Source organism: Gopherus evgoodei, chromosome 3 (genome assembly GCF_007399415.2).
Source record: "Gopherus evgoodei ecotype Sinaloan lineage chromosome 3, rGopEvg1_v1.p, whole genome shotgun sequence".
Taxonomy (NCBI): domain Eukaryota; kingdom Metazoa; phylum Chordata; order Testudines; family Testudinidae; genus Gopherus; species Gopherus evgoodei.
Window position 1 is genome coordinate 60,957,959 of NC_044324.1, and position 15,962 is coordinate 60,973,920.

General features: G+C 40.7%; 1 protein-coding gene across 1 annotated transcript in view; it reads right to left on the reverse strand.

The window, feature by feature from the left end:
- Nucleotides 1-15,962, reverse strand: part of EYS (eyes shut homolog) — a 1,559,204-nt gene that overhangs the window by 1,051,415 nt on the left and 491,827 nt on the right. The window contains 1 exon segment of the mRNA XM_030558318.1: nt 419-540. Coding sequence (XP_030414178.1) covers nt 419-540 — 122 coding nt within the window.

Sequence of the window (15,962 nt, forward strand, 5' to 3'; positions counted from 1 at the left end):
AGAAATGTTTTAAGACTCACAAATTGAGACAACTGATGGATCTGGTTAAATCAACAAAACAAAAAACCCAAATGCCACCAAACACTGAAAAGCTTGCTGAGTGAATATTAAGACAATTAATATATTTTTTAAAAAAGGTTTCTAAATTTAAAAGCAATAAAATCAGTTGAAAAAATTTCCATCGCTTTGAACTGAACAACAAATCACCATGTTTGCTCAATCATTATTTTAAAATGAGGAATAACACCTTTCTTCCCTCTCAATATTGTCAAATAAAAATTGGAGAGTAGAAAGCATAATTATAAAACCATTTTCCAGGTACATGAATTAAGTGATGATTCATATGTGCGATAGCACAACTTCACCTCTTGATCTAAGATTCATGAGCAAACATATCAATTATATACTGTATACTTACCAGATGCAGATCCATGCATGTAGAATTGTGGTCACAAGCATTGATAATACAGTCATCAATGTCCTGGTCACATTTCAGTCCTGCGTATCCAGGGTTGCACAAACAATAGAAGCCGTCAACAACTGCAAGGACAACAAACAGCGTTGTGATGCTAATTTAGAATTAATGTGAAACATTATTGTAAAATTACTTAATGTTAAAACAGGGCTGAATAACGTCAGGAAGATACTTTTGACTGGCTTTACTCTAAAGCGTACAGTATTAAATTATTAAATCAATTATTTCAAATCTTAAAACTTATCACTGAAATATCCTGAAATAGTTTATTCATATAGAAATCAGTTGACCTGTACTGTAGAGTACTTTGTTTAAACAATTCAATCATTTGAAATACGAAATAATGATCTTTGAACCACTGTCAATTTGTACAAAGGCTGTAAACACACCCAATTTACTGCTGAGAAATTTTCCACTGGAAACTGTGTGTGAAGTACATAGGGTATTTTTTCTTCAATAATGGTTTTAAATAAATATGTGAACAGCAAACATCACTTTTGCAGATATGTCTGCCTCATATTACACTATTATTTTTGAGGTGATTTTAAATTTGGCAGTTTAAGCTGGTTTCACTCATGATTATTTCCATGTTTCATTTTAATCCTCACAAGCTAATGATCAGAATCATTCCTTTTTCGTCATTAACGATATAAAGAGAGAAGTATCATTGGAGCATTACAGCTATACAAAGGACTAGTGACAGCAGTCAGTGCATTTCTTACAGGGTTGGATTTATTACAACTTCACATAGGTCCCTGGATTCTTCATTATCCCTAAGATTTACCATGTAATCTATGCTGCCACTCTGTCTCTGTACATGTAACTTCCATTACTCTCATTAAATGCTTTGGGTCTTCCATGGCAACAGCATTTTTCATCTGTCAGGAGATGCTTAGCTTTCTCTGACTTCTAGATTTCTGCAGTCATGATTCTGCACACAGTGCAAGTGGAACTGAGACCTCTGAGGAGTACAAGTCAAACCCACAAGCATCACAGACCGACAAGATATCCACAAAAGAATTGGCAGTTGGCAGCATGGGACACTTTACTTCCATACCATTTCTCATCCTATTTTGCATTTATAAATCTGACATTTATAAATATACTGCAAGTAAAACACAAATGTAAACATGCTAGGAGATAGTGTTTTATTTGGCACACTAACTTAAATCAATCATTCCCACATATAAATAAATGAGATGCATACAACTTGTTAAAATTTATCATTTTTTTGTAAACTAAAAAAGTGTTTTATGTGCTTAGACATTTGGGGCCAGATCCTCAGCAGGTATAAATTGCTCTGTTAAAGTTAATGGAATTAAGTTGTTTTCTACCAGTTGTGGATTTGTTTTTAAATGTCCACATTACAAAGGTTTAATTAAAATTTAGCGTAAATGTGAACATTGCTCAGGTTCATTGTTCTATATAATCAATAAAACCGAAATTTTATATAAATCTATGTTTGGATGTTAGAAATACTGTCCAGTAGGAGATTGTTACTCTGTTATACTGCAATATTGAAATATATCATGTTATTTATATCTATGGTAATAATTACAATGAGCTAGTCACTACACACAGGCAGAGGAGCAAACAACATAGCTCAGAAATAGAGTAGGGTTTGTGCTCCCTCACTCTTGGGTTGATTCTCTGATATAACTGATTTTCTTGAATCTGGGTAGGCTGGATCGAGAGCCAGAATCAAATGACGGTGCAGCACAAAGCAGATGGATGTAGCCACAGATCTGCATTAGCAAGAGGGCAAAAAATGTACATATTTATTACATGTTCTAATTAAATACATATACAGAAATTACACCCTACAGCCCTTAACCTAGCACATTGCTTGTAGGCATCACAAATCTGTCTTTGGGAGGGATTTTAAGGATGAGTGGAAGTGTCAAGGTGTCTTATATGGTAAAGGCTACCGTGGAGACATCACACCATTACTAATATTAAGAGTCTTTATTCATCTACAGAATAATTTCTTAGCTTATAGGAAATCTTCATGCAGGAATCATGTGTCTGACACATGTACTTCTGAAACTACAAGCAGGCCATGTGGTTGCAATTCAGCCCATTGGGTCAACCTATGGGATGGAACAGCAGCTATTGACTCCCTACAAGGTTTTGCACCACTGGATCCCATAGCCCCTCCCACAGCAACCCCTCAATGTCATGGTCTGTTCAGCACCAGCACAGAAAATCTATCTAGGGTGTAGAGGGTCCGAAGGCCCCAGTGAACAGCTACTCTCACTAAGCACCACATCTGAGTACTTGAATGGTGCAGAGAGCTTTGTCTAGGCCCTCTGCAACTGAATGATTTTCATCCCAAAGGACCAATCCGTGAAATTAATGTAAAACCTTCCATTGACTTTAGTGGGAGAAGTATTGAGCCCGTATCAATTTAGACAGGCTCAGGGCAGTGGTGTAGAACATATGCACACACTACTTTCTTCATTTGATGGATTCCAAATGACTCAACTGTGGGTCACAGACTCTCTCTTGACAAAAAAACACTCTCCATTAACCTGGAGGCCTGGATAGAATTGCTAAATGCCCCTAAAGTGCTGCATGCTCGCCAGTGGAAATGGATTTGTTACAGTACTGCACATTTCTGTTTCTCATGGGAAAATTTTATTACTTTTTGCCTCCCTCCAGCTATTTTTTTTTATTTATTATTATTTTGAAACCCTTACTAGCAATATTTTTCACAGTCACCAGATCCAAGCAGGGCATGTCTCTCTCCCAAAAGAAGACTGCCCTTTCTTCTGGTTTGGTTTAATCAGATTATCTCTTTTGTTTGTGCTTAATACAGAGAACATACCATTTAGAGCAGTGCTTCTCAAAGTCGATCCGCTGCTTGTTCAGGGAAAGCCCCTGGTGGCCCAGCCCAGTTTCTTTACCTGCTGTGTCCGCAGGTTCAGCCCATCAAGGCTCCCACTGGCTGTGGTTCACTGTCCCAGGCCAATGGGGGCTGTGGGAAGCGGCATGGGCTGAGGGATGTGCTGGTCGCTCTTCCCGCAGCCCCCATTGGCCTGGAGCGGTGAACTGTGGCCAGTGGTAGCCGCAATCAGCCGAACTTGCAGATGCGGCAGGTAAACAAACCAGCCCAGACCACCAGGGGCTTTCACTAAACAAGAGGTGGCTTGACTTTGAGAAGCATTGATTTAGAGATCCTCATTCACAGTGTCTTCATCTCTTTCTGGAGAGAACTGGGAAGCTTAACAGTCCCTCCCAAAGCCACATGGATTTTATAATTCAGATGACAGAACAAGGAGAAATGGTCTCAAGTTTCAGGGTGGGATGTCTAGGCTGAATATTAGGAAACACTATTTCACTAGAAGAGTGGTGAAGCATTGGAATGGGTTACCTAGGGAGGTGGTAGAAACTCCATTCTTCAAGGTTTCTAAGTCCCAGCTTGACAAAGCCCTGGCTGGGATGAGTTAGTTGGGGTTGGTCCTGCTTTGAGCAAGGGGATGGACTAGATGACCTCCTGAGGTCTCTTCCAACCCTAATCTTCTATGATTCTACTGCTTGCATTTCCTGTGCTTTAAATTTCCCTATCTGTCTTTAAGCAGTTTCCAGACTGCATGCCATTTAAAGAGACAGTAACTTTCCCAGAGCCACGGACTTAGCCTACTTATTCTTCCAGCAATTAATAAAACATTCAAAACATATTTAGTAGTCTGTATTTATTTGTCCAGGGCATTACATAATCTTAGAACATGTCTTGATGAGGCAAATTGGAAGATTGCTCTGTAGTATTAACATAAACTGATAGTTGTGTAACAAGTTTCTGGATAAAATCACATTCATTGCTGGAATGTAGCAGCTGCTAAGCCATTGAGGGCAGGTGGCTGATTTTAATTTTCACAGGCATTGCAGAGAGAGCTACAGCAAATTTAAGTTATGGGTAATAAACTAAAGTATAAAAAAAGAGAATTTGAATCTGCATTTAGTGATTTCATGATAATATGTGGTTTAGTGAAACCTGAAGGCAGGGCTGGCCTTACCATGAGGCGAACTGAGGCAGCTGCCTCAAGTGCCAGGCGGTGGGGGGGGGAGGGTGGAAGAGTGGCACCACTAGGACCTAGAGTGTAGAAAATTGTGTCTGCTGCTGGTGCATATGTATTATCTCTGCTCTAGATGCACAGAGACAGTGGAGTGCTGTGCTGGAGGAAGGAGGGCACAAGAGACATAACAGGCAGGCAGGAGAAAAGGTGAGAGGGAATAATAGAAAGCAGCAGGAGCTGCAGGGAGAGAGAGAGAGAGGAGGAGGAGCCTCTTATGTACCTCTCTAGCACCCCTAGAAGCCTGGACTGATTAACACCAGCTTCTCAGGGAGCTTCCTGTTTCCTGCTGCTTCCCTGAACCCGCTTGAGGAGAACAGGCAGTCAACTGAAGTATTAGGAGCCAGTTAGGCCGTTAAGACGCTGATAGCTTCCCTCACTCAGGCCCTGCTATCAGCCTGCTTATTTATCTCCTTTAATTGACTGTTGAGAGCCATTATAGCTGGCACAGAACAGCAGTCATGAGTGAAAGAAGAAAATGTCCCTGTGGGACAGCATTCAGAAGAAAGAAAGAAAGAAAGAAAGAAAGAAAGAAAGAAAGAAAGAAAGAAAGAAAGCAAAGGAAGCTTTTCTATCTAAGCACGAAGAAGCTCTCCTGAGATACATAGACACAAATGTTCAAGGTGAGCCTTTGGGCCCCAGTGTTGATGAAAGTGGTGAGGAGATGCCTGATCTTCCAGTTACTCAGAGTGCTGGTGACCTGGCAGCTACTGCAGCATCCATATTGCCATCTCAAATGGATGTAACCATGCACATTCCTGAAGAAAAAAGTGTAGATCTGAGAAGAGTGTGGTGAAGGTGCAAGAAACAGATGCTGCTGAGTTTAATTTCTTAAGTCTATATGATCCAGGATTGTGGACCCACTTGCGCAGTAGCCTGAGGGACTTCCTTGTACTGCATGGGCCACAGCAAGTGAAAAACTTCATGTTCCCCAAAGACAATGAAAATAGAAGTTTCCATCTAACACATTACTGGTGTGCAATCCCCAATGATGACAAAGTGGAGAGGCCATGGCTTATGTACTCAAAAACCCAGAATGCTGCATACTGTTTTGTTGCAAACTCTTCCAGTCTAAGGTTCCAGCCACATTGGGTTCTACAGAAACAAAGGACTGGAAAAATCTGGCTAGAAATCTGGCATACCATGAGAAGGCAGAAAATCACCAGAGAGCATTCCATAGCTGGAAAGAGCTTGAGATGAGACTAAGGTTAAAGGCCACCATAGATGATCAGTATCAAGAGAAGATTGCATCAGAGTCTCTTTACTGGCGAAATGTTCTTAAAATGCTCATTGCCATTGTGAGAATGCTTGCTACCCAAAACCTAGCACTGTGTGGCACTTCAGATTAGCTTTATGTGCCAAACAATGGAAACTTCCTTAAAATTGTGGAGCTGATGACTGAGTTTGATGCTGTACTCCCAGAGCATCTAAGAAGAGTCACCACCCAAGAAATGTACACACACCTACATTGGAAAAACAATTCAAAATGAGATCATACAGTTACTGGCAACAAAAGTCGAACAGAAGATTGTGGCAGAACTAAAGTCAGCAAGATATTACTCTGTTATTCTGGACTGCACACCTGACATCAGCCATATGGAACAAATGACTTTAATGTTGTTACAAAATGCACCAACAGAACCTAGTGAAAATGTCCCTGCATGGTGACTGTCAGAGAACATATTCTAGAATTTATTGACATTGATGATACTACAGGAGCTGGTATGACAAATGTGCTTCTTAAAAAGCTGGAAGATACAGGAATTGCGATAGCTCACATGAGAGGTCAGGGCTATGATAATGGTGCCAACATGAGAGGAAAGAACATAGGAGTGCAGCTGTGGATCCAAGAGTTAAATCCTTGAGCTTTTTTTGTCGCATGCAGTTCTCTTTCATTGAACTTGGTGATCAGAGATGCAGAATCAGCTTCTGCTGAATTTTTAATGTAATTCAAATCATCTATATATTTGTCACTGCATCAACTCATCAATGACAAATTTTGAACACCTGGGAACATCCTCTCTGACACTGAAACCACTGAATGCCACCTGATGAGAAAGTCGAGTGGAGGCAGTAAAGCCTATCAAACGCCAAATTAGGAAGCTAGATGATGCCATAGTTACCATTATGGATGATAACACTATGACAGGAACTATTCATGGGAGAACAGTGGCAGAGGGAAATGGAATCACCAGAAACATACATAACTTCAAATTTCTGTGTGGCTTAGTGTTGTGGTATGACATACTATTTGAAATCAATGTTGTAAGCAAGAGAATACATGTGTTGACCTTGATATATCTGGAGCAATGGAACAACTGTACAAAGTAAAGTCATACATACAGTCTTACTGGTCAGATGAGGGATTTCAAAAGTTTCTGAAGAGTGCACAGAAATTGGCAGAGGAACTTCACACTGAAGCTATTTTCCCACCCATTCAAGAGTACAAGAGTCACTGAAGAAGACGACATTTTGATTATGAGGCACGGGATAATCCCATAAGAGACCCCAAACAACAAGTCAAAGTTGAGTTCTTTAACCAGGTGCTAGATTGTGCCACACAGTCAGTTGAAGAAAGTTTCATGCAGCTCAAGGAACACAGCAGTATATTTGCAATGTTGTATGATATTCCAAAACTCCTCACTATACCTGAAGAAGACCTACATCAGCAATGCAGGGTACTAGAGACAGTGTTGACACATGATGACATGCATGATATTGATGCGAGTGATTTAGGTGATGAACTGAAAGTCCTTGCCAGATACATTTCAGCAGGATCAACTCCAAAGGCTGTTCTGGAATATATGTGCACATATAAGATGACCATCCTCTATCCAAATGCTTTTGTTGCTCTGTGCATACTTCTAACACTTCCTGTAACAGTTGCCCGTGGAGAACGCAGCTTCTCCAAGCTGAAGTTAATAAAAACACATCTATGCCCCACAATGACACAGAAGAGGCTGGTTGGCCTTTCAATCATCTCAATAGAGCATGAGCTGGCCCAGACTGTGGACTTCAGGAAGCAGTTTAAATCTTTGCAACCAAGAAAGCACTGTAAGCACCACTTTGATTATTCAAACAAATTAAAACGCCAGTGTTTACTATACAGACAAGAAAAGTTACATTTGCTGTTCAGGCGTTTGAAAGTTAAGTGTTACTTAAAATTTGTTAACAAGGCATTGTAAGTTGTTAGTTCTCCTTTATTGGGGTAGGTAGCAGAGCAGTACCATAAGAGGAGTAGAACAGGAAGAAGGCAGAATCGAGACCTTTCAAAGTTTTGGCCCAAGTAAGGGGGCATAGGAGTGTCATTTGAGCTCCCCACCTCTGGTGCCAAAATGTTGCGGGCTGGCCCTGCCTGAAGAAGGCAGTTTTTGAAATTCACAATAGACTTAACATTATTATACGTTTAGGCTAAGAATTGCAAAGCTATCTAGAGGATTCAGATGGAGAGTTTCCACTGAAATTGATGGTATCTGTGCATATAAATCTCTAAGGTAGCTTCGAAAATTTCAACCTTAGCATAATTCAGAAATGTACAAGGCAAGTTCACTTTTTTTTCTTGTCTGTCAGTCCTGAAGACAAATGTGCAGTAATGCTCACCTAGAATCTTAAAAGAAATAATGCAGAAGCATCAGATGCTAGTGCACTTAATCTAATAATGTAGACAGAACACAAAACAGGACAGTAATTCATCAACTTGCCTTTAATGACTACTGAAGAAATATAAAATAGAGAGTGTGAGAGAGATTCTAGAAGGCTGGTACTGATAAAGAGACATTACATTTTATATCAATGTGATCATATTAAAATACAGTATTCATAGACTTATTAAAATTATTACACACATGGTCTCATTGTTTTGTGTTCTTTTCAGCGATTTGAAAATTATCACCATCAAATGCACTACATAAGATCCATTTGGCTAATTTAAGCATTAGAAAAGACAACTCAAATCTCATTAAAATTTCTCATTAGATGCAATTGTGACCCATAGAAACATAAACTTCTGTGCCAGGAGTTGATGTATTTTGGCAAAAATAATCCTCCTGGCACAGGCTCTGGAGTTCCAGATAGGCTAAATTTCAATAAATTATCTGCTCTTCTCTCCAGAACCACTCAGTTGCTGCATCAGATTCAACAGTAGGAGTACTCTACATTAAAGTGTGTAACCAGGGTGAACTTACTATCATAGCAATATCCGTGGAGACAAGGGCTGGAGCTGCACTCATTGACATTGATCTCGCAGCGTGGACCCGTAAAACCCTTCTTACACTGGCACTGGAATCCAAGGGGAAAAATGTCCAAATCCATCTCTTGTATGCACACAGCTCCATTCTCACAGGGATTGCTAACCTCACAAGGCCTAAACTCACAGTTAGAACCTGTGAAAGGAAAGAGGCAAAGCTGTCAGTGTTTAACTACTGAACCAGTCCTAGCAGCTGTTGCCTATTATGTGCTGTATTTTCTTTAGATCTCCGGTTAACCTCCTTAACTTGGAGACTCTCAACTATATTTTCTTTTTTTTATTTTAAATAATACATAATAAATTTCTTTGATTTACAATTTTGCAAACAGAAAAATAGATCACATTTTTGATGTGTTTTATCTATACATTCATTATAGCATTTTAAGTAGTTTTAATATATTTTATTATTCTTTTGTCTTTACCAATGTCTCCTAAAATGCATTTCATAAAATGTACTTATTTAATAGACATTTTGTTAATGAATTTGATGTTTCCCTGCCTTTATTCCTGCTATTTTGTTGTCACAATCACCCTATCATTTTTTATCAATTCATTCCAAATCTTCAACATGAAAGAAATGCAAATAATTGTTTTTGGTTTTAATGTTGAATATATGGCACATTTGAATTATGTTACACAAAATACCTATTTCTGAAATTAAATGTTTTCATAATTAGCTTCAGTAGTTTAAAGATCATGGCTTTATTGAGAATTAATGTTGACAATAAGGAGAAAGAAGTTAATATGGAAGTAGCTGAATCAGATACATACTTTCTAAATCTGAAAAGTTCAAAATATTTTTTTGTGTATATGAATCCATTTTACATACTCTTTTTCTTTTGTGGTGAATGTGGTCTCTACATGAATATTACAGTTGGTCAATTGCAGCTCATTTTTCAGCTGCTTCTCACTTAACTGATTTTACACAGGACATGCAAGGGTTTCCTGAACTGGCTAGCTGGCAATATGGGAAAATCCATAAAGGAGTAAGCACTTGTTCTCTGGTCATGGATGAGTCAGCCAGGGAGGTAGGATGGTGCAATGGTTAGGGCATTAGCCTGGATTTCAGAGAACTGTATTGATTTCCCTGCTCTGAACTTCTTTCCCTTACTTCTTGCATGACCTCTAGCAACTCACTTAAAGCTAGGTTCACATAGGGACTTTGGTTCCTAAATATGACTTTAGACTCATAGATTTTAAGGTCAGAAGGGACCATCATGATCATCTAGATTGACCTCCTGCACATTGTAGGCCACAGAACCTCACCCACCCACCCACCTCTGTAACAGACCCCTAATCTCTAGGTGACCTCTATTTAAAGACTTGTAGTTAAAGAAAATTCACCCTTTATGCTAGTTTAAACTTGCAAGTGACCAGTGCCCCATGATGCAGAGGCAGGTAAAAATCAGTGCCAATCTGACCTGGGAGGGGACTTCCTTCCCAATCCTAAAATGACCACTTTACTACAGTAGCTTAAAAAGTATAAAACATTGGAAACAATTCAATGTAACCTCTCTAGCAAAGTGGGCACCATTACACTTTCTGAGTCAAAGTGAATTCCAGGCTTTCAGACCTGATTCAAGCTTTTTGTGAGTAGAATTACTCTGGCTCTTGGTGGAAGAAGGCAATTCAATACACTATTATGACCCATGCTGCATACCAGTCCCAATCAACTGAAGTGCCACATTTGATTTTATTGTCTCACTCCAACTAAATTTGCATGCCCAGTCACAGTATTGGATATGTCTTAAATTGCTTCTAAATTGAAGATTCTAAATCACAATTCAGAGCTTTATTTAAAAAAAAGAGTGTGAGGCTGGGTCTCCTAGTATAAATTAGCACTGCCTGGGTAAGTTATGATAGCTTCCAACAGCCCCTAATAGCCAAAATAGCAGCTGAGAATCACTAGAATATAGAGAAGCGCTGACCTTGATAGTTGTACTGGCAAAAGGGCAAGATCTGGAGTGCTATGTCCAGTTTTGGGCTCCACACTACAAGAAGGATGTAGAAAAATTGGAAAGAATCCAGCAGAGGGCAACAAAAATAATTAGGGGGCTGGAGCATGTGACTTATGAGGAGAGGCTGAGGGAACTGGGATTGTTTAGTCTGCAGAAGAGAAGAATGAGGGAGGATTTGAGAGCTGCTTTCAACTACCTGAAAGGGGGTTCCAAAGAGGATGGATCTAGACTGTTCTCAGTGGTTTCAGATGAGAGAACAAGGAGCAATGGTCTCAAGTTGCAGTGGGGGAAGCTTAGGTTGGATATTAGGAAAAACTTTTTCACTAGGAGGGTGGTGAAGCACTGGAATTGGTTACCTAGGGAGGTGGTGAAATCTTCTTCCTTAGAGGTTTTTAAAGTAAGGCTTGACAAAGCCCTGGCTGCAAAGATTTAGTTGGGAATTGGTCCTGCTTTGAGCAGGGGGTTGGACTAGATGACTTGCTGAGGTCTCTTCTACCGCTGATATTCTATGATTCTATGATTGATTCTATGATGGCACAGGAGACATTATGCTACCTCTTTCGCACCACAGGACCTCCAACATTGGGTGATCTTCCCACGGCTAGTTACACTCCAGTGCTAAATTCCACTGAGGTACCATGAGAAGTTACTCCAAAGATCTCACTATACCACAATAGTTTTCCACTTTTGGAAACAGATTGTAACACTGACTCCATGCACCATTTACACCCACACAGAACATAGCTAATGCTGGATATGTGGACTTTGCAATGAGCAAGGCTGTAAATGAGTCCTGGTTGTTCTCCTGTGTAGGTGGAACAGCTACCGATGTCTACAAAAACAGATTTGTGAGTCTTCTTACTGCCATGCCTCTGTGTATGTGGACATATATAGGAACACAGTAAAGGTCATACTAGAGTAGAGCTGTAGCCTGTATACTCCTATTATCCTTTTTTCCAGGATGGTCCTCATAGCAAACAATTATAGATTAACAAGCCCATAAACAAAATTTCTTCCTAACCCTGAGATACAAGTAGTTGATTTATGCCCTGAAGCATACTGATTTATATCCCTAATAAATATTTACCATATATAATGTGACTGTGACTGTTCATTTCACTACATGAATTTCTAATACATTTTAACATTCTTGTTCTCAATACCTTGTTGCAGTGATTTCCAAAGGCTAATTGTATGTTGTTTAAGAAAAGTATTCTCTTTCCTGTTTTAAATTGGTTTCCTTTCAATTTGAGTACAATTTGCTCCTATGTCATAAGAAAAAGGTAAATCAGATGCTCTTACTTTATCTGTATATATATTTGCCTAGTTCTAACATGTCCTAATTTATTTGAATCCTCTCTAAATGAAACAATCCTAATCTTTTCATTCTCTCCTCAAAATGAATTTCCCTCCATACCTCTCATCATTTTCGTTGCCTTTCTCTTGACCATTTCCATATCTGTTCCATCTTCTCTGAAATAGTGGTGACCAAAATGAATGCAGAATTTATAGCGAGCGTGTATCATCAATTTATATACTGGCATGTTATTTCAGTGTTATTCTCTATCTTATTCTTTATAAAGTCTAACATTTTGCTTGAAATTTTATCCATTGCTGCACAGGGAACAGATATTGTGATTGAGCTGCCAAGTTTTCCCTTGTATTAAGAAATTATTAGACTAACCTAAGTTCAATTAACTTGTTAAATTCTTTCTAAGGAAATAACTTTGAAGGATCACAATGGGGCATGAAGTTTGAAGATTTTTTCTATCCCCCTGTGTTTTTCCTTTTCTTTCCATTTTAAACCTTGTAAACTAAAAGAATCACTGTCTCTTTGACATCTAAATTGCAGGAAACAATCAGATTTTTCTTTTATTTGGAAAACACAAAGCAATAAAAAAGTGCAAGAACTGAAGCATTCCTGGTGGATCAAACCCTGATTAAAAAGAAGCTGATGTACTCCCTACTGAATGTTCTTTGTTAATTATTAACATAATTTTAAAAGAAAAAATCCCCAAACCTCTATAGACTATAAAGATAGTGCTATTTTTATCCTATTTTTCTTCAATATTACGACATTTTGAGATTCAATCCAGACCAGTGGGGGTCTGTGAAAGCATCTTCACTGCAATATGGGGTCCCTCACAAAGCTTTGCTACTGTGGCTTCCAACCTGGGCTCCTCACAAACAACCAGGGCATATCCTGAGTGTCTGAGTATAGCCACAACCTTGGTCCAGCTATTCTGACCCCAGCACCTTGTCAGCAAACACCAGCCACACTCTGGTTTCTAGCAGCCTTGATTACTACATGTAGGGTGACCCCAACACACTCCCAGTCCTGGATTTTTCCCCAAAATTGTGTGTTCTGCATTGCTTAATCCTCTCCTGGACAATCCAGATATATTAGGTCCGTAGCCCCTCTAAGGGGATTAAGATACAACAACTTGCCACCTTAAATGGAGTTACCAGCCAGTTCACATCACTGGATTAGTTTTGATTAAAAATAAAACTAATATATTTAATTACAGACAGGTTTTCAGTGAGCATGAATAATGAGGCATGTAAGTCAGAAATGGTTACAACAAAAATAAAGTTAAAACACTTCTTAACCTAGACTTGGTTCAAGATGAAGTCCCTTACCACACTTTCCAGTAACATTGCTAACCAAACTCACAGACTAGGATCTGCTCTCAAGGTCCAATGGCTGTTTTCATTTGTTCTCTTAGGTTAAAGAGAGAGATGGGCAGGGAGAGAATTTTGGTTGCTATTGCCCCTCACTTCTTTAGTTCAGTCATCTTATGAAAAGCATTTTCCTGAGCATGACCCCCAGTTAAAGTTCTTTCCCACTGAGAGCAAGGACACATGGACTTTGGTGGAAGAAGGAGGCCTCATACTGTTTCTCTTCTCCTGCAAATGCTGAAATGTATATTCTTTGTCTCTTTCTTCCCCCTCTCACTGTCTAAGGACTCTGATTACAGCTTGCATGCAGATTGAGGCACACACAGCCCTCAGGTCTGCTTGACCAATTCTATCTAATTGGGGCTATATGAGTTTGAACATGTTCCTTTATCATCATGTGGGGTGGATATAATAACTTTACATATAATGTTGCTACATACATTTCACCATGATATTTTTGACCTGTGAGTTCTTAGTTTTCAAATGATATCTTACAAGGCATATCTTGCACTAAGATTATTAAAATGGTATGTAGGTTGTGACTGCAGGAGTACATTTAGTCACAAGTGCATTTTGCCTTTGCACTTTCTTCCTAAACTATCAGTATACTACAATTGTTTAAGGTTTATATGAAATAGGGGGTGAACAACTTTGGTCTGGTTTCAACAGTGGTCTTCAAAGGCCTGTGGATAAGAAAATACTTTGCCTACTCAAAATATCAGTTTATTTTACCTCATCATCTGAAGAAGTCTCCCATATTCCCAGAATTTTGGAGAATATTTCTGGGCATATGTAGAAGTTTGGCTGGCTCACTACTTAGGTCCAGTGAATCAGAGGAATTAGCCTGGCTGGGCGGCAAACAGTCACCAGCTCAGGCCCTCAGATAGGGCCTGAACAATTTAATATTAGCAAGGCCCCAGCCCTGGTTCAGGGTGGGGCAGCAAACAGTCAGTGTTTCAGGCCCTCAGGCAGGGGCTGAGCAAACAGTTCAATAATAGGCCCAAGTCCTAACTCCTTAGGCCTGGGAGGGGGGGAGATGGCCACCCACAGGTTGGGTGGCAGGGGGGATGCAGGCCCTCCCACTCCACTGTGTCCCAGCCCCGGGCCCTAGCAGCGGTAGATGACCCACTGTTGCGTCAGTGGGGATCCTGGCCGCAACACACTGACATGCGCTCTGGGTGTGCTGCAGCCAGATTATGGTCAGTTGCCTCTGGGCTACTTCCAGACTCCCCCTCCACAGGTACCTGCATCTGGACAGAGTCTTCCAATGAGTCAAGCACCGTGGGCTCCTCTGGGTACCCAGTGAGTGCAGGGGCAGCTCTAGGCATTTTGCCGCCCCAAGCATGGCAGTCAGGCTGCCTTCGGTGACTTGCCTGCAGATGGTCCGCTGGTCCCGCCTGCAGGAGGTCTGCCGAAGCTGCGGGACCAGCGGACCCTCCATAGGCAAGCCGCTGAAGGCAGCTTGCCTGCTGTCCTCGTGGTGACCAGCAAAGCGCCCCCCAGTGGCTTGCCTCCCCAAGCACACACTTGGCATGCTGGTACCTGGAGCCGCCCCGGGCGAGCGGTAAGCTTGGCAGCTCCTCTGGGCAACTTGCCAGTGGCTGTTTACCAGCTTCTCCGGGGTCTGATCAGCATCAGGCCAGTCCTCAGGTTGGCCGCAAGCTGCAGGAATCTCCCAACCAGGAGCTAGGCCACAGGCATCTGGCTTCTCTGGTGGCCAGGCCTCTAGAGAGCTCTGGGGTTGGGCTTTTGTACTTCTGGTCCTATGCCCTGAACTCTGGGTGGGGGGTAAGCTCCACTGGCTCTGCCCACTTTGGCATCTGGAGGGGCTCGTCCTCCTCCAGGATTGCTGGGAACCAGGCCGCCTCACTACAGCATATTTTTACAAGGAGTAAATAAATATCAACAAGTTCATGCAAGGTATTGGAAGATATACTTGGGTATTATATTTTCAATTCCTTGTCTTCTCTTTGCATATATAAATATTCATAATACATGCAGACAGATCTATAATCTTTGCTTCACATGGTGGTGATAGCTATGGTGGTGAAAACATGGATCCTTCAGTCAGAGTGGAATTGACCTTGGTCTTGGCATCATATGTTCACTGGAATCAGGATCTCATGTAACTAATGAACCAGTTTTACAATGTGGCAGAAGAGCTGTTAATGCAAAAAGCTCTAGAGAGCAAAGCCTACTGTGAGTGAACAATGGAAAAAATACTATCTTTATAACTGTTGCTTTAGTTATGAAATGGATACCCCCCCAAACACACACTTTCCCATGTCTCCCCCCATCCCAGCTGGTGTCTGTGGTCTCAGGGATAATTATAGTGCTGATTACAGACACAGGTAGGTGCAGTATATAAACCTGAACAGACCGGCATTGAATAGGAAGTACAGTAGATGCAAAAGTCCCTTGTGGTTACAGACAGACTGGGCTGTAGGTAGCTGGAGAAAGACCAGAAGATCAGGATAGAAATCTTCTCTCTCTCTCCTCTCAGCCATCCGTACCTGCGGTGAGTGTTAAGA